Source organism: Hippocampus zosterae, chromosome 2 (assembly GCF_025434085.1).
Source record: "Hippocampus zosterae strain Florida chromosome 2, ASM2543408v3, whole genome shotgun sequence".
NCBI classification, from domain to species: Eukaryota; Metazoa; Chordata; class Actinopteri; order Syngnathiformes; family Syngnathidae; genus Hippocampus; species Hippocampus zosterae.
Window position 1 is genome coordinate 36411437 of NC_067452.1, and position 18092 is coordinate 36429528.

At 43.5% G+C, this 18092-nt stretch overlaps 1 protein-coding gene across 15 annotated transcripts in view; it reads left to right on the plus strand.

Moving 5' to 3' along the window:
* LOC127591012 (neural cell adhesion molecule L1-like protein) overlaps nucleotides 1-18092 on the plus strand; it is a 72831-nt gene that overhangs the window by 14639 nt on the left and 40100 nt on the right. For 8 of the 15 annotated variants that reach the window (XM_052050775.1, XM_052050826.1, XM_052050765.1 and 5 more), the window contains exons 1-10: nucleotides 6421-6712; nucleotides 9503-9678; nucleotides 10751-10859; nucleotides 10948-11141; nucleotides 11249-11371; nucleotides 15328-15498; nucleotides 16781-16819; nucleotides 16989-17094; nucleotides 17184-17365; nucleotides 17486-17620. In XM_052050775.1, coding sequence (XP_051906735.1) covers nucleotides 9597-9678; nucleotides 10751-10859; nucleotides 10948-11141; nucleotides 11249-11371; nucleotides 15328-15498; nucleotides 16781-16819; nucleotides 16989-17094; nucleotides 17184-17365; nucleotides 17486-17620 — 1141 coding nt within the window. In that variant the 5' untranslated portion in view covers nucleotides 6421-6712; nucleotides 9503-9596. Of the gene's footprint in view, nucleotides 1-6420; nucleotides 6713-9502; nucleotides 9679-10750; nucleotides 10860-10947; nucleotides 11142-11248; nucleotides 11372-15327; nucleotides 15499-16780; nucleotides 16820-16988; nucleotides 17095-17183; nucleotides 17366-17485; nucleotides 17621-18092 lie in introns of those variants that run through there. The other 7 variants (XM_052050854.1, XM_052050863.1, XM_052050880.1 and 4 more) reach the window with 4 other exon arrangements.

Genomic DNA, 18092 nt, shown 5'->3' on the forward strand with positions numbered 1-18092 from the left:
ATTTCACAGTTGTCCAGGACTCAAGTAGCGACCATTCACGGCAAGCCTGTTTTCTACAGCTGAGCCATGATTGGTTGTTACCTGGACCCTGAGCAACTCTGGGGTCATTTTCGGTCGACAGCAAATGGCCAAATGGACAAAACTGGGTGTGTTTTACTGCAGACGTCATATTCCACAAGCGCATTATGAATCAGGATGTCGTGTTTAGACAAGCGGGGCTGCATAGAACATGTCAGAATTTTTTTGGGGGGCGGTTGGCGTCCTGTTTAAAGTGCTTTAAAGTGTAGTCTTTCAGTTTCAGTGAGTTCTCAACATTTTACCATTTTGAACAAGAATGAGGAATCAATCAACCTTTTTAATACCCGTGTTTGTGTTGGCTCACTCGGCGTATTGATGCAACCCCTAAAACAAACAACTTGTTTTCTCTTCAAGAATGCAAGTAATTAGAATTTGACCTCTTAATCAATCAAGTCATGTGTATGGATATTTTGACAGTTTATTTCCAAAAGACACATCTGAAAATGTAATCAAATCAGTCGAAGCAGTTTCCTGGGCTTGGACAAGAATCCGTACCAATCACAACACACATTCAGCCGACCATCTCCGAGTTCTTCATGTGCAATGTCTGCAAGTGTTAAAATAAATTGACACCTCTGTTATCTAACCGAGGCATATCTTGTACAATAACTGTAAATAGAAACACATCCAGTAGGAGCGCGACGATAAATCTTCTACCAGCTGAAGATTAAGTAAGGAAGTCAGGGTTGTTCTTGCTGAAAATGTAGACACAACGGAGCATGGAGCCATTGTGCTCGATCTAGTGAGGGGTGTCTTCACTTTGGTGTTTTATTTTCTTTCCCCACATTCAACTGCTCCACCAAGCCAACTAAATACCACTTAAGGCCTTTAAGATGATCCCATGAGCTACGTAATTACCAGCTTAGTTAGTACTTTGGAGCAATGCACCGCTTGCAAGTTGAATTCTCTGGATCAGTGATGAACAATGTGCGGCGCTGACAAGGAGGTGTGAGGTCGCTGGTATTTCAAAAGGAGGAAGCTGAGCGCGACGGCTTGTCTCCGCATTGTCTCTTCTCTGTGAAGAGTGGAGAGGCTCCAGAAAGCCACCCTGTGACGCTTTTCACACAGACAACAACCACTTGCTCCTATTTTTGGGTCACCCAAACCGTGGGCGAAGTTTATATAAAACAGTTGATTTATTTATTTATTTTTTTTGCATCAACCGAAGCTCCAACTTTGTACAGGAAAGAAAACGCTTCAAAATATCTTTGGAATCCCTAATAAAAGGGTGTCATTGCATGTCAGCCCAGCAGCCTGTTTATGGCAACTCATTCCAACTTGTGTGTGTGTGTGTGTGTGTGTGTGTGTGTGTGTGTGTGTGTGTGTGTGTGTGTGTGTGTGTGTGTGTGTGTGTGTGTGTGTGTGTGTGTGTGTGTGTGTGTGTGTGTGTGTGTCACGTTGCGTGGTAGTGGTGGACCCCAAAAAGCAGGCAGGAGGGAGGAGCAGGGTGAACTTGAAGAAGTGTATTGATAAAACACAGAGAAAACAAAATTCAAAAACAATCATAGTCCAAAGTATCAAAAAATATAGCAACTGAAGCTAAAACAGAACCGTGACCAAAACAAACATGACAGCAGCAAAGGAACAGCAAACAAACGAACATGACGGTAGCAAAGAGCAAACAATGACCCGGTCCTGAGTGTTCGAGCAGGTGTCCTTTTATACACTAATTACCTAATGACCAACAGGTGTGCAGCTGCAGGGGTAGCCCTATAGTGCCCCCCGTTGGTCCCAAACAGAATCATGACAGTGTGGAAAAGAAGGAACTACAAATAACTGCGTGGTCATCTCTCCCCTGTGTATTAAGAACAGAAGCAATTTTGATACATTTGGAGATCAGGAATGTTTTTCATTCTGGAATGACTCAGTAAATATGTTGTGGAAACTACTGTGCACTCTTTGTAAAAATGTGATTTACATCAGTGGTCCCCCAATTTTTTTGTGTCACGGACCGGTTGAGACAAGTACATGCTGTTTGAGGACCGGCAACCTTTGATTTTTTTAAATTACTTTTTTAATTGCCAGTTTCAAAGCACCGCTACTCACAACAATGATAATTATAGAGTAATTCAACATTTTGTTCACAATCATTCTTTTCAAACAGTCTCATTCTACTGCACAATGAATAATAAATACACCTAACAATGTAAATATAATCATTTTTTAAAGTTACGATCCTACATACGGCGTTAGCATCATTGCTACTTGCAAATGGAACTGATCAAAAGATGACACAATTGATTGTTGCTTTCATCCGGTGGCTACCCACTAGTTATTAGCAACTAAACTGCTAACGTTTACGTGGGGAAGCTGTTCGAACTCCGCTCGTATTTTTGCTACTTGTTCAAAGGATTCAACAGGTTTCTCGTATTGTGTTGCATTTGACGACATGGCACGCACAACAGCTTCGTCTTCCACGTCGCAAGGGGAGGAACTTCTCTTGTCAAAATAGCTTAATCTTCGGAAGTCATGGCTGCCAAGCAGCTGCGCGTACAGCTGTACGTTTGGTCAATTTGCTACGATTACTTTCTGTTGACTGCTTCTTCTTTCATGAATTGGCGGGTTTCGTTTATTTCACCTTGCAAACCAAAGTTAGCAGTGGGACGCCGATTGGCTCGAGTCGTGCACATATCCCACGTCACGCTTGATGGAGTAAAATTTATCACAGCATGCAAGTCTGTCTCTGTGCGGGCCTGTCCCAAACAAGCCGAGGGCCGGTACCAATCCGCGAATCGCTGGTTGGGGCCACTGCTCTACATGACACTGGAAGTGCAGGTTTTGTTGTGTCACTGGAAGTTGTTTGTGTGAATTCCAGGCGTGATTACTGGCTTGTCGAGGTGCGGAAACAAGTCGCATAGGAATGTACTGACAAAGAATAAACTTCAAAGAGAAGGTGGTTTCTATATCAGATATTCCTCCTGCATTTTACACAATAAGGCGGCCCGGTAGTCCAGTGGTTAGCACGTCGGCTTCACAGTGCAGAGGTACCGGGTTCGATTCCAGCTCCGGCCTCCCTGTATGGAGTTTGCATGTTCTCCCCGGGCCTGCGTGGGTTTTCTCCGGGTGCTCTGGTTTCCTCCCACATTCCAAAAACATGCACGTCAGGCCGATTGAACACTCTAAATTGTCCCTAGGTGTGAATGTGAGCGTTGATGGTTGTTCGTCTCTGTGTGCCCTGCGATTGGCTGGCAACTGATCCAGGGTGTCCCCGGCCTACTGCCCGAAGACGGCTGGGATAGGCTCCAGCACCCCCCGCGACCCTAGTGAGGATCAAGCGGTTCAGAAAATGGATGGATGGATTTTACACAATTAGTAAGCCATTTTCTTGAAAGGATTCCAGTTGGACCTTGGAGAGTCGATCCAAAATTTTCCTGACAAACATGCCTTTTTGTTTTTGGAATTGTCCTTATTTGACATACAGTAATCAAAAATCAATTTGCCTTTTTTCGGTGTCTGTTAGAGCCAGCATCAAAGGAAGAACTTTGTGTTTTTGCTGTTTTCGTTGACTTTATTTGTTGTTGCAAGAAGAACGACAGTGGTAAAGAATGACAAAGAATATTCACCACAACTAATGTACTTTTTTCCAGTGGCGGTGAGGGTTGAAGTGCGATGCAGTGGGATGATAGTGAAGGATCATTGCGAGTAGTCCTGTTGAGAACTGAGCAAAGCTGTGTGATTTCTATTTTCTGTAACGTGCTCCGTGCATTGGAGTCACATCTGTTTCTTGATGTTTGACAAGAACGAGCTTTCGCGTGAAGATGTAGACTGTGACCTATTAGCTCTGCTAGTATGATGGCGATAGCACATTTTATTGTTTTTAACTGACTTTTCAACATTGGATCACACTAGTCTGAAACGTTTTCCTGGCAGCATCGCCGCGAGCGACAGTTAATGAAAGTGTTCTGGTGGCGACAGTTTAGTCAGATTGTTCCAAATACAATCGATCTCGATAGCAATTTGTTTTGACCGTCATCACAGAGCAGTATGGTAAGATTTCGAATTACTGCTGTTCTTAACAATTGGCTCGCTATGACATATCCTTAAATATGCATCAAAGTTTGCGACAAGACGAAGAGTTACTGCTATGAATCGAGCTCATGCTCCTAAATCGGGTTGCTGCTGGAGATTATACTTACACTGGTCAACAGAATTTTTTTCACGTGTTCATAGATTTACCGTGTATTCCACACTATAAGGCGCACCGTATTATAAGTCGCATCTTCAATGACTGGCCTAGTTTACAACAGTTTTCATATGTAGAGCGCACCACATTATAAGGAGCATGTAACAGAAGCTACAGTAGTGGCTGTAGTTGCATTATGCATCCATTAGATGGAGCTACGCTAAATACAATACGTTATGGATTTATTTAAATAAAGCCTTCACAACCCCTGCAGCTGTAACAAAGCACTTCACAGAACATTTAAAATACTCTATCCCAGAAATCAGAATATTGATTTTTGTGCGTCTTTTAGTGTGGAAAAAAAAGTATTTTTAGACTGATTTAAAATTTGTCTTTACTTTTTTTCAGGTTTCTTTTTCATTTTTGTTTTTGTTTTTTACGTTTGACGTAGACAAACTTGCACAATATGGATTTTAATTTTTGATTATTTTCAAGGAAAGATAAATACTAATATAGATAAAGAAAGCGGGTGGGGGGGCATTCTACATAAGAATACTTTTTTAAAATGATAATTTAATAAAGGAAGGTAGTAGTAGTAGTCGTAGTTTTGTATGTACAGTACATTGTGTACAGGATGGAGGCATTCCACTCTTCAGGTGTTGCAGGTTACTGAGGTACCGCGCAGTGCAAACACTCAAGGGTGAGCAGGTTTACAAAAAGAAAATATTGCATAGTGTGAAACACTCTTGCAATGTCTATGTATGGCAATGAGTTTGAATGCCTATTTGTCTGTATGCTCTGTGGAAACCAGTCCACGGCCGGCCCCGCCTTTTGTCCAAAATCAGCTGGGATAGGCTCCAGCTCACCCAGGAACCTTATGATCACAAGTGCTGCGGAATATGCCTGGACTCATGCCTTTACAGTCATAATTCGATTTATAAATGTTCCTGGAGCAGGACCCTGTGTAAAATTGGAAGAGAAATCCATCTGCTGGGAAAGGCCCCACTTCATCTGCATGCCTACTGATGACAAGTGCCATTGATTAGAACATGGAAGTTGCTGAAGTTTGACAGTCTCTTGCCTCATATGGTTGCAGAGAAGACTAGTTTGCGAGCATTGACATATTTCAGAGGCTTTCAACTTGATCTCTCAGTTCAAACAAAATCTTGGTGTGCCTGGAAGCTTCCCTCATGTCTGGCTGTATACTGAGCTGACATAAATTACACCTACAGTATATGTGCACAGTCACGCGTGTGCCACTTGGCAATAATTTCGTTGCACTACAATGCTCTCACACACCACCGATTGCTTTTGCATGCACAATAATTCTTGAGTGAACGATTTACACTGAAGTCAAGCACTGGCTTGGTATGCTGGAATGTATACTACATAATTGCCTGTTTTGCTTCAAGACACAAGTCATGATCAGCCGGTTGCCAAACAGGAAGTGTCATCCTAGTCTGTTCATCAACACATGACACTTAAGTCAGGTATGAAGTAAAAAACTCACCAAATGACTTTGTCCTTCAATTTTAAACCAGCTGTATGAGTGCTGTTTTACTGCTGCCGTGCTGCCGCGTTATGAGGCACACTTTGGAAAGAAAAGTTCAGGTTAAGTTATTAATGATTGAAACCTCTTTCTGTGTACCGTCTTTCTTTGCAAATATCTCACGTTACAATATGGACACCTGCGGCTTATAGGCAGGTGCGGCTTATGTGTGTACAAAATTGTTTTGCCTTGAAAAAAGTATATGGACGCCGCTTATCATTCAGTGCGCTTTATAGTCCGGAAATTACGGTATTCCGTCTGGTGTTTTCACGACTGAATGCTATCATAGTATTCAAGTTTTGGGTCCAACTTTGGGAGAGAAATTTTGGTGCTTTAAGGCCCAAAAAAGAAAATTAGAAGGGTAAAACTACAGAGAGCAAGACAGGAAAACATTTATTTTTCTAGCATGTGCTCCCATTCCTCCAGTTACTGTACGAGTAGCCCGGAGCAAGTCAAGGCAAAGACACTTCACTCGACAAAAGCTCCGAGATTCAAAAGGAAAATGACTCCCTGCTTCTTTCAAAGGAGCCTCAGACACATCGCATTGAAATCATGAGCACGGTGTAAATGGGCGTGCATAGTTTGCGCAAGGCGTGATGGAGGGATCCCAATCAAAAAAAAAAAGAAAAGAAAGAAACATGCTTGTACTTCCTCTTTCATGCTCCCGACAAGCCCCCCCCGCAGTGCAGGCTTTGTCCCAGCCATTGTCACAGGCTTAGAGAGCCTCTTATGCCAAGCGGAGGCTTTGGCGACATATGTCACTCGAGCGACTCTGCTGTCACCCCTTTCGGGCGCTTGAGTGGAGGGGCGTGTTCAAGGGGGCAGGCCTGAGCTGGAGCAGGACCGACATGTCAGAGGTGTTCGTTCAACGAGACGAGTTGGAACGCTCCCCCTCATGGTTCTGTCTCTGGAATTCGAGCTGTTCCCTGTGCACTTGAGGATGTAGAATGACACAAGAGTTAGTAAGTACTTCTTCAAAAGTCTGTTTGCACACATCATGTTGTGGCTTATTTCCATTTCAAATTGTTTTGCCCTAGGAAACTTTGTGAGTCACACGAGGCGGATGTAACAAGTGGCTCATATTGACGTGATCGTTTTTGAGTTGACAGGGATAAGTTGTGTCGCGGAGCAGCTAGAACTACTTTTCACGCAGTTGGCTTAAGGAGCACAATCTCTAAGACTTTAAGGCCATCGTCTGCCATGTGTTCAGGTGCTTGATGTCGCTGAAGGAAATGCTTAGTTTTCACTTTAGAGCAACATTGAAGATTGCTTTTGTTCTCATTGATGTTGCAGGTTGACAGATCGTCACGTTTAATCACGAGTAATTCTTGTTCTTTATGGGTGCAATTTACGGTTATGTTCACATGGACGTTATGTGCCGGCTTCAGGTTGATGTTGTGTGGTTGGGATCGGCGCACATGTAAAGGGAAGGCCACACCTCTCATGCTCCTGCCTACGACTTAGGGCCTTTCTGTTCTCACCCTATTGGCTGCATGTGAGATGTGTCACCCGGAATTTTACAATCGTGAAAGACTAAGAATGACATCAGTTTACCATGTTATTACAGTGTGAAAATGCGTGTTTACTATGCCGGAATAAACATCTAGCCAGCTTCACCACTTAATCCAACGGAAGATAATCAGGCAAGGTCTGTTTAGTTTTTAATACTTTCTCAATTTGTTTAATTGATTCTAAATTCAAGTAGCTTAATCTTGAATCGAGTCAACACCAATTACCACATTAGCCCGCATCGCTAAGAAGGGCTAACACATGCTCACTCGCAGCTTTGCAAGTTGCACTCGGTCATTGTCAGACATCCCAGACTTCATTCTTCTGATAGCGGGATTAGCTGCAGGGCGAAACCATTTGGCACTGCCAAGGATGCCGCCGCAGTCTCAGATGCTGCGAGAACTAAGCCGTGAAACGCCGGTGGGCTTAAGCCAATTTATAGTCTGATACTTGGACGTAGCAGACAGCGGGTAAGCCTATGTGCCAGTTGGGTTTACTGTTAGCATGCCATGCCACCAGACAGGCTGCCGGGGGTAAAAAAAAAAATAGGGTCATCTGCGGCAGACAAGTGTTCTGCTCCGTTTTTCAACAACATCATAACAATAAGGTACATGTGATGCTCACTGGCTTGTGTTCACAACAGTTGTTTTGGATTCATTAAGGCCATGGCTACAAGAGGAGAGAGGCCTGAAGGAAAATGCTCTCAATTAGCCCTGACACATCAATGAAATGTGGTCCAAAATCCAGATCCCCTTGTTCCAAACTTTTCTCCATATGTGAATTAATGTATTTTGTTTGGCTAACTTTAAAATGTTTAAGCACGAGATTCCGGATACAAGCGGCGGAAATGACTTTTCTCCGCAGGGTGTCCGGGCTCTCCCTTAGAGAAGCTCGGTCATCCGGGAGGGGCACAGAGTCGAGCCGTTTCTCCTCCACGTCGAGAGGACCCAGATGAGGTGGCTCGGGCATCTGATTAGAATGCCTCCTGGACGCCTCCCTGGTGAGGTGTTCATGTCCCACCGGCAGGAGGCCCCGGGGATGACCCGGGACACGCTAGAGAGACGATGTCTCCCAGCTGACCTGGGAATACCTCGGGATTCCCCGGGAAGAGCTGGAGGAAGTGGCTGAGGAGAGGGAAGTCTGGGCTTCTCTGCTAAAGCTGCTGACCCTGTGACCCGACCTGGGATAAAATGGATGGATGGAACTTTGAAATGTGACATTCAGGAGTAACTGTGGTGACCTAAGGCATACCCCCTTTTCATAAATTCACCATTCTCTTGACCAAGTGTGGAAAGGGGCTTCAATTTGAATGGTGCTATTGAAGTACTTAGTAGGATTACGTGAAAACGACTAATCTAGTTTCTGTGGAATTTTGGAACAACCATGTCCAGCAGATGGAGCTGCATTGTAATATTTGCTGTGTGTGCCAGCAAACGTACATTTTATAGATACTACCCCGTTGCCCAGCATGTTCTGATTATTTTCAATCGAACGAGACACAGAAGGTTGGCCTTGGTTTAGGACTGTGCTATATTGTTTGACATTTTGAAAAAAAATCTTTTGACTGGCTGAAGTGGCTTTGCCATGCGGTTGACAGTCTTCAAATGTATTTTGGTTTGGATTTACCGCTCGGTTTTTCTTTTTTGTGCTATTAGCGGGGACAGATATTTGTTGATCTCGATGTGTCGGAAAGCATGCGCTTTCTGAGAATTTCTTTTCAAGTTATTCATTGGAATCTCATATTTGTCTCTCGCTGATTTGTGCTTTTGTTCAGTTTGTCCTCTTTTCTGAAACCGAGTACAGCATAGACTCCTTTCAGCTAATCCATTTTTAATTTCTCCGACCACACATAAATAAAGCACATCATTATTTCCCTGAGGGAAAGATTATTTGAAAAAAAAGCAACTGTCTCAAGAAACCAGAAAAGGTCTTTAATAGGATTTCTCAGTAAAAAGCCCAGAGAAGTAGTGTGACTTGATTAAAATTTTTTATAGCATTTAAGTCTTATCTATGTTTTTCTTTTGTTTTCCCTGGCTTACAGCCATTTTGCATAAATTGCTATTTATACATCCGATTTTAAACACTCCCACCTTGTCCATTTGCAGAGGAGCAACTGTTCATCTGGGAGGGTCACTCAATTCTGCATTTGCGGACACTTGCGATTCAATTACCGTACTTTTTTTTTCCCTCTCTCTAAATGAACTAGACATACCGTGACCATATTTTTAAATGCCGCCCTGCAGGTCTGCTGTGCCTTAGAAAGTCCAAGGATTGCCAATTGATCTTCCCTGACATCTATTCCGCAACTCCTCTGTGTCCACTGACCAGCGGAGGGTGATGAGGTTGGCAGGGAGCCTCCAGGTTGTCCTGCTGCTGACTCTGAGCACCGAGGCCGCAAGCCTCAATATCCCTCCTGAAGGTAAAGCGAGTCATTAGAGATCAGCTTGACATCATTCGATACGTCCTTGGTGGGCCATAAGGTCCAACAAGTCCCTCCCTGGTGAACTGAATGGCCGACCTACATTTGCAGCCTAAATTCTAAAATGAGTTTGATGATATTAAATTTATTTATTCATTACAGTCACTTCACTTGACTTTCATGTCAATCTTACATGGCCAGGGTGTGGTCATCGCTCAAATTGTGTAATTTTAATCACCCTTTATTAGAAACTTTATATTATTGTTGTTATTTTTTTTAAAGGACCGATTTCAAATTTGCCTGACCAAATCATTGCTCGCCAAAGACTGTATTGGTATTTTTCTGTTCTCTGTTGGTCAGGCCAAAGCTTGCAATCAATCGCCAAGCTCAACTGGTTCAACACATCGGTCGCGGTCTATCGATTCATTTTCCGATCCACTTTATCCTCACAAGGGTCGCGGGGGGTGCTGGAGCCCATCCCAGCCGTCTCCGGGCAGTAGGCGGGGGACACCCTGAACCGGTTGCCAACCAATCGCAGGCCACACAGAAATGAACATCCATCACACTCACACCTAGGGACAATTTAAAGTGTTCCATTAATCTGCATTTTTTTTGGAATGTGGGAGGAAACTGGAGGACCCGGAGAAAACCCACGCAGGCACGCGGAGAACATGCAAACCACACCCAGGAAGGCCAGAACCGGAATCGAACCCTGTATCTCTGCACTGTGAAGCAGACGTGCTAACCAGTCAACCACCGGGCCGCCTCTGTCTCCGATCTGCTATTAATTAATTACATTCATAATCAGCATCTTTGGAGATGTATTTGATTATATTGATCAGAATCAGAATCATTTTTACTGACCAAGTATGTAGAACACACATGGAATTTGTCTCTAGTTGTATAGGCTACACTAGCATTGAATTGACACAAACAAAGGCAGCCGCTCGTGCCGGCGCCACCTTTTAAGTTTTGTCATGTTGGTAAGATCATTAGATTGTGCATCGATACTAAAGTTGTTCTTGCTTCATATTACCTGTTTACATGACGTGTTTCTGTCCTCTATTGACAGTGGAGCAGCTTCCTACTATTGTATATCACACGACAGGGCCCATAATTGCCCTTCCTTTTGACAACACCGTGACTATCAGATGTGAAGCAAGGGGAAACCCTCCCCCACAGTAAGTGACAATATTTTTATGCTTATATTTTTAAAAATAAATAAATAACAGCTGTATAATTTTCCAATCACCCCGATGCCCTTTGTAGATACAGATGGACGAAAGATGACCTCGACTTTATCCCTCCCCATCCTGCAACAATCAGAAGTGACCAACTTGCCACAGATGGTACATTTGTGCTTCAAAACAAAAGCCTCGCTCGATTTCAGGGTAAATATCGATGCTTCGCTTCCAACAAGCTGGGAACCGCCATGACGGAGACAATTGAACTGATAGTAACTAGTAAGTACCAATTACTGTCAAAGGTTAACCGTTATTCTCAATTGCAGACAACTGCCTGTCTTGATAAAGTATTTTTTTTGTATTAATTTCCTTTCCCTTTTATTTAGCTCTGCCAAAATTTCCAAAGCAGAATATTGAACCAATTGTTGTTGAGGAGGGAGAACCTTTTGTTCTGCAATGTGACCCCCCGGAAGGCGTTCCCCCAAGAAAGATCCACTGGATGTCCATTGGTAAGCTCACAATTGTGTCTGTCATTTACACTGAGCAGCCACAACAGGATGACTGACCTTTTACACAACCCAATGATGAACTATATCAAATATTCTGTCTTTGTAAAGGTTAGTATTGTCCAGTTTTGATTGACACTGCCAGGGAAGTATTTATTCTTGTCAATTATTGTGTTGGTGATGGTGTCGATTTCAAAGGCGGTGGCTGGTGGAGTTTTCGCCGGGGTTTGGAAGGGGGGGGGGGGCGCATGAATCAGTCAAATGGTTACACCAGAGTGAAAAATATTGCTGCTCTCAGCACAATACGTTACAGTTGTAAACCAACTGAATGTTACAACCACACAAATAAGCCGATTATTTGTTTCTTTGATAGTTTCGGTCAAAATGGAACATCACTGTCTAGGTGCGAGTAAAATATTTAATATGGCTCTTGTATAAGGATGTCAGGACGAATGAATGAAGGCAAGTGTTGGTCGTATTATCGCTGGTTTGTACATGCAAAACACATTTGGGTTGAGGCGCCACTTTTTATAATGATGATAAAGACATGGCAGACACACACAAACACACGCACACATGTAAAACTGCTGTTATCAAACCAGGCAATAAGTGTCATTGTCCTAATTAGGGATAGTCGCCTCATATTTAGTAGCTGCTAGGGAAACATTTTCATTGGATTGGATTACGACCTCTGTCTCAATATCTGAAACCAAGACAGTTGAAGGTAATTGATTCAGAAACTGCCTAACCTGATGTTTGAATTGTGAACTTTGTTTGGATAAGCCTCCAACAAAATGACAAATGCAGTGGGAATTAAACCTGACCATGAACCATCTAGAAAGTGAAATTGGGGTTGATGTCTCATTTGCGGCTATAACAGTTTATAGTCTTCTGGGAAGACTTTTTACAAGATGCTTGAGTTTGTCTGTAGGATGTTTGACTAGAGAACAGGAGCCGGACTGCTCACCATCTCTGTTGTGGTTTTTAGGGGTCATCCACCCCAAAGTCATTCAAGCATGCCTTAATAGAAATTGTTGTGCGCAGTGAACAAACTTCCCCAAACTTTTCATGCAAAGTTGGAAGCATACAATTGACCAAATTGGATCGGTTGTGTTCAGTAGTTTTGACTCCAGTAAAGCTGGATCATTAATCAAATTTTAATGGGGAATTTTGACTTTCTACAAAAAAAATTATAATCAAAGAAAAAAAATGGTAAATGTGCAGAATTGCGTGATACATGCAAGTTACCGATGTAACGTAACTCACCTGAATGCACCATGTTGCTTGTGCGGCAAGTGTGTGATATTGTATGTGATTCTGCCATCCCTGAGTGTTCCTTAAACTGTTTAATGACACTCCAATTGGACTTACATGTACATTAAAACTCACAACAAAAACAATTTCAAACATCGTATATTTAAATACTAGACACATTTCGTTTTAAAAACATTGCTAGAGCTAATGCTTACATCAATATTAAATCACATTGACATGCTAACAGGGAATTAGCATCAAGCTCTGTGGGTCATATTACTTTAAATAATAAGTATTCACCCAGAAACTTTGGAAGAACACACACACACGGAAAGAATGATCCACACATGAGTTTACCTCACATTGTGCCCATTTTACAACCTCTGCCAAAACAAAGTGATTTGTTGAGCAAAAGGTGACCTCTGTTTTTCCCCAAGAGTAGTGAGCTAAGCGTCTGCCTCTCGAGACGCCCTCAAACAGATGACAGAAAGTCAGAGCTCAAAAGAAGTGCTCGCTGGGCTTTTCTTTTATATACGACCTAACTGCGTAAGAATAGATGCTCAGTTCTCCCAAGTGCCATGGAACATAACTCTGCGCTCAAAGTGTTTTATGTGTTTGCTTTGTGAATTGACTTAAGCAATGACTTAAGGCTATGCTTTAAATGAGACTGTAAATGAAACTCCAGTGACCCGAGACATAAATAATAGGGCTGCGCAAACCAGCGCACTTGTAATCTGAGTTCACTGGTTCCATTCAAGTACACTTTCCAATGAAGTCAATTATATGAGACGTCATTGTACAAGCAAATAAAACTATTCATCGGAATTTGGAATCGACAATTATATTTGTTGTTGGTAGAGTTGCATTTTATTGTGACTCATACAGGTTGTTAGAAAGTGGATTTATTGACACTGGTTTTACCAACTAATATCTGAAAGGCGGCCCGGTAGTCCAGTGGTTAGCACGTCGGCTTCACAGTGCAGAGGTACCGGGTTCGATTCCAGCTCCGGCCTCCCTGTGTGGAGTTTGCATGTTCTCCCCGGGCCTGCGTGGGTTTTCTCCGGGTGCTTCGGTTTCCTCCCACATTCCAAAAACATGCGTGGCAGGCTGATTGAACACTCTAAATTGTCCCTAGGTGTGAGTGTGAGTGCGAATGTTTGTTCGTTTCTGTGTGCCCTGCGATTGGCTGGCAACCGATTCAGGGGGTCCCCCGCCTACTGCCCGAAGACAGCTGGGAGGCCTGCGTGGGTTTTCTCCGGGTGCTCCGGTTTCCTCCCACATTCCAAAAACATGCGTGGCAGGCTGATTGAACACTCTAAATTGTCCCTAGGTGTGAGTGTGAGTGCGAATGTTTGTTCGTTTCTGTGTGCCCTGCGATTGGCTGGCAACCGATTCAGGGTGTCCCCCGCCTACTGCCCGGAGACAGCTGGGATAGGCTCCAGCACCCCACGCGACCCTAGTGAGGATCAAGCGGCTCGGAAGATGAATGAATGAATGAATGAATATCTGAAAGTGCTTAGCAGCAAATGAGTTCTTGTGGGTCCAGTGTAGGACTAGTTTGAGCTTGATCTGAGAGACAGTCCATTTCTCATCTGAGACATTTTCAGGTTCTTAGTCCTTATAACAGGTGAGGAAACTGGGGATACCTGTCCTGTGCGATCACCAGGTTATACGGGCAAGTGACTATTGATTCAAGTCTATGGATACCATCAGCCTGAATGAGACCAAAACTTAATGTTGGTTTTAAGCTTAGCCCCTCCAATGGGGTTGAAGGTCCCTCTGAGTTGAAGGTCAAAAGCTTTCATTTACATACAACTCATTTTAACAGTCAACATATGCAGACAAATTATGTTCCAAATGTGATTTTGAGAAAAAGCACTAAGGGGCGGCACAGTGGTCGACCGGTTAGCACGTTGGCCTCACAGTGCAGAGGTGCAGGCTTCGATTTTGGCTCCGGCTTTCCTGTGTGGAGTTTGTGTGTTTTCCTCGTGCCTATGTGGGTTTTCTCTGGATACTCCAATGTATTCCAACATTGCAAAAACATGCATGGCAGGCTCATGGAACACTTGAACTTGCCCCTCGTTTTGATTGTGAGTGCAAATGGTTGTTCGTCTATGTGTGCCTTGCCTAATTGGCTGGCAACCGATTCGGGGTGTCCCCCGCCTGCTGCCTGAAGACAGCTGGGATAGGCTCCAGCAACCCCCTGCAACCCTTGTGAGGATAAGCGGATTAGAAAATGGATGGATGGATGGATGAAAAAGCAATTGGCATGTGTGATGTGTAATCACACCCAAAAAAAATCTCTATCTATCTATCTATCTATCTATCTATCTATCTATCTATCTATCTATCTATCTATCTATCTATCTATCTATCTATCTATCTATCTATCTATCTATCTATCTATCTATCTATCTATCTATCTATCTATCTATCTATCTATCTATCTATCTATCTATCTAATTGATTTTCTCCCTCATTCCCTTGATTGTTGTCAAATAAATCTGAGTCATCGCTTGAAAAGAAAAACATTCGTCCTGAACATTGTGTTTTTATAAACGTCGTTTACGTACTTTATCACTTTCAAGCCATTCTTTCAGACGCATAATGAAACTGTGAAAATATTATTGTTGATTATATTTTGTATAGCTTTGTTTTTGGCTCTAGTGCCATGTCGCTAAGAGAACTGTGCACTCTTTTTGCAGGTCTGCAGCACATTGAGCAGGATGAGAGGGTTTCCGTGGGCACTGATGGCAGCCTGTACTTCTCTCATGCCTTACAGAAAGACAGTCGTCAGGATTACTGCTGCTTTGCTGACTTTCTCCGCATACGCACAATCGTCCAGAAGCCTGCTATGGCAGTTGAGGTCAAGCCATGTAGGTGTATTGGCATTCAATCAAATATGACTGTGGTTTACGAGACATCTCTGAAAGAAAAAAAAAAGCAAACAATCACACTGACAAAGTGTTTGAACATCAGACATCTTGAGGGTTTTTTTCCCCTTTTTTGGTGGGGTGGGTATTTTAATTGCATGTCAAGTCAAGTCAACAGTATTTATAGAGCACTTTCAAACAGACATCGCTGCATACAAAGTTCTGTACATGGAGCAATTTAACATGCACAATCAACAGTAAGACAAATCGGTAATAAAGGCGGTAGAAAGCACCAAACAGTAACACCAAGAACAAATCTAAGTCATGCTGAGTCGAATGCCAAAGAATACAAGTGAGTTTTGAGGAGGGCTTTGAAGATGGGCAGCGAGGAGGCTTGTTCAGTGGGAGGTCATTCCAGAGAGAGGGACCAGCAACAGAAAAGGCTCGATCCCCTCTGAGCCTCAGTTTAGTTCTTGGTACTTCTAATAATATCTGGTCCACAGACCTGAGGCGCCGGGCAGGTGTCTAGGGGCGGATGAGCTCAGAGAGGTAAGGTGGCGCGGGATTATTCAGAGATTTGAAAACAAAGAGGAGGATCTTGAAAATAACTCTAAAATGAATGGGGAGCCAGTGAAGGGATGCTAGAGTAGGAGTTATGTGCTCCCTCTTACGAGTACCAGTCAAGAGGCGAGCAGTGGCATTCTGGACCAGCTGAAGGCGCTTAATGGAGGACTGAAGGACTCCAAAGTAAAGGGCATTGCAGTAATCGAGCCGGGATGTGACAAAGGCATGAATTACTGCCTCAAAGTGTTCATGTGAGAGGAGAGGTTTTATTTTGGCCAGCTGTCTTCGGTGAAAGAAACTGGATTTAACAACGGCACCAATTTGCTGATCGAGTTTGAAATCACTGTCCAGTTTAAGACCCAAGTTTGAGACTGTTGACTTAAGATAAGGAGACAGGGGGCCCAAGTCTACAGGATGGAATGTACAAGGGGCACTGGGACCAAACAATATCACCTCTGTCTTCTTTTCGTTGAATTTCAAGAAATTCTGTGCCATCCAAGTTTTGATTTCTACCAGACAGGATAGGAGTGGCCTTAATGAGAAGGCGTCTTTCTTGCTCAGTGGGACATAGATCATGTTTACATTTATATATTTTACCAGAATGCAGGGCATGTCCTGTCTAGTTTGGTCTTTAGACTGTGCGGTGTTGTCAGAGTATTCAATTGCTATAGCTGCTAAAACTACTGTATATCCTCCTTAAAATGTTTCATTTTCTTTGCAGGGACACCAGAATATGAATTTGCTGACGGCGGCGATCTCGGTGAGTGATCCCCTCTGCCCCACTTCTTTTCTCAGACCCAGCAAAATATTAGTGCTTCTTTTGAAAACATGAAACAGTTCAGCTGGGAGTTGTAAATAGCTTTTGCTGTTATGACCATTGATATAAATTATGCATTAAAATAAGGGGGGTACTGTGGTGTTGGTGGCAGGCCCTCCCGTGAGAACACCCAGTCTTTTGCTGCCCTCTGGTGTCCAGACAGAGAAAGTGCTGTTGAAAGGAGCCGAACTTCAGCTTGAGTGTGTACCAGGGGGAAAGTAAGGAACAGTACTGCGTTCCCGAGAACATTTAGCCTCACATATGTCTGGCCTGACTGCTCCTAACATCTCAATGGATCATCTTGCAGTCCCACTCCGAAGATAGCATGGATAAAGATGGGAGACGAGCTTCCCGCTCGAGCTAAACTTGACAACTTTGGAAAACTGTTGACCATCGCTGCAATAGAGGAAAGTGATGAGGGCAAATACATGTGCTTAGCCGAGAACTCAGCTGGACAGGCTGTCCACTACTTTGATGTAATAGTTGAAGGTTAGTCAACATCAAGTGCTCATTATGCCAGACGCACACCGTGGATGCTTTTGTTTTAACTCATCGTGTTGACAGTTGATTTAACACAAAACAAACGTGTCTTTTCTCGACATCTCCCAGAGCCTCCAAAGTGGCTGACAGAGCCGCCTCACAGCCAGCTGACTGTGATCGGCTCTGATGTGCACATCAAGTGCTCGGTCAGCGGGAAACCACAACCATTCATACTGTGGAGAAAAGATGGAAACATTTTTGAAGGTGGGTGATGGAAAGTCATGCTTTCATGCATCTGTTCGCACATCAGTCATTGCTGACTGTTCGTTCCTCAAACCACAAGCTTGACTATTCAAAAAGTGTGACGCAGCATCGACAGAAAACGTTAACCCAGGGACAATAACAAATTTGGGGAACACATTTGGAGGAGTCCATATTTTATTTTCCAACATGGCTGCACCCTCGTGCAGTCCGTTTAGTGTGGAAAAGTAAATTAAACGTGAAGTAAAGTAAAAATAAATAAATATATTCACTCAGGGCGGCCCGGTAGTCCAGTGGTTAGCACGTGGGCTTCACAGTGCAGAGGTACCGGGTTCGATTCCAGCTCCGGCCTCCCTGTGTGGAGTTTGCATGTTCTCCCCGGGCCTGCGTGGGTTTTCTCCGGGTGCTCCGGTTTCCTCCCACATTCCAAAAATATGCATGGCAGGCTGATTGAACACTCTAAATTGTCCCTAGG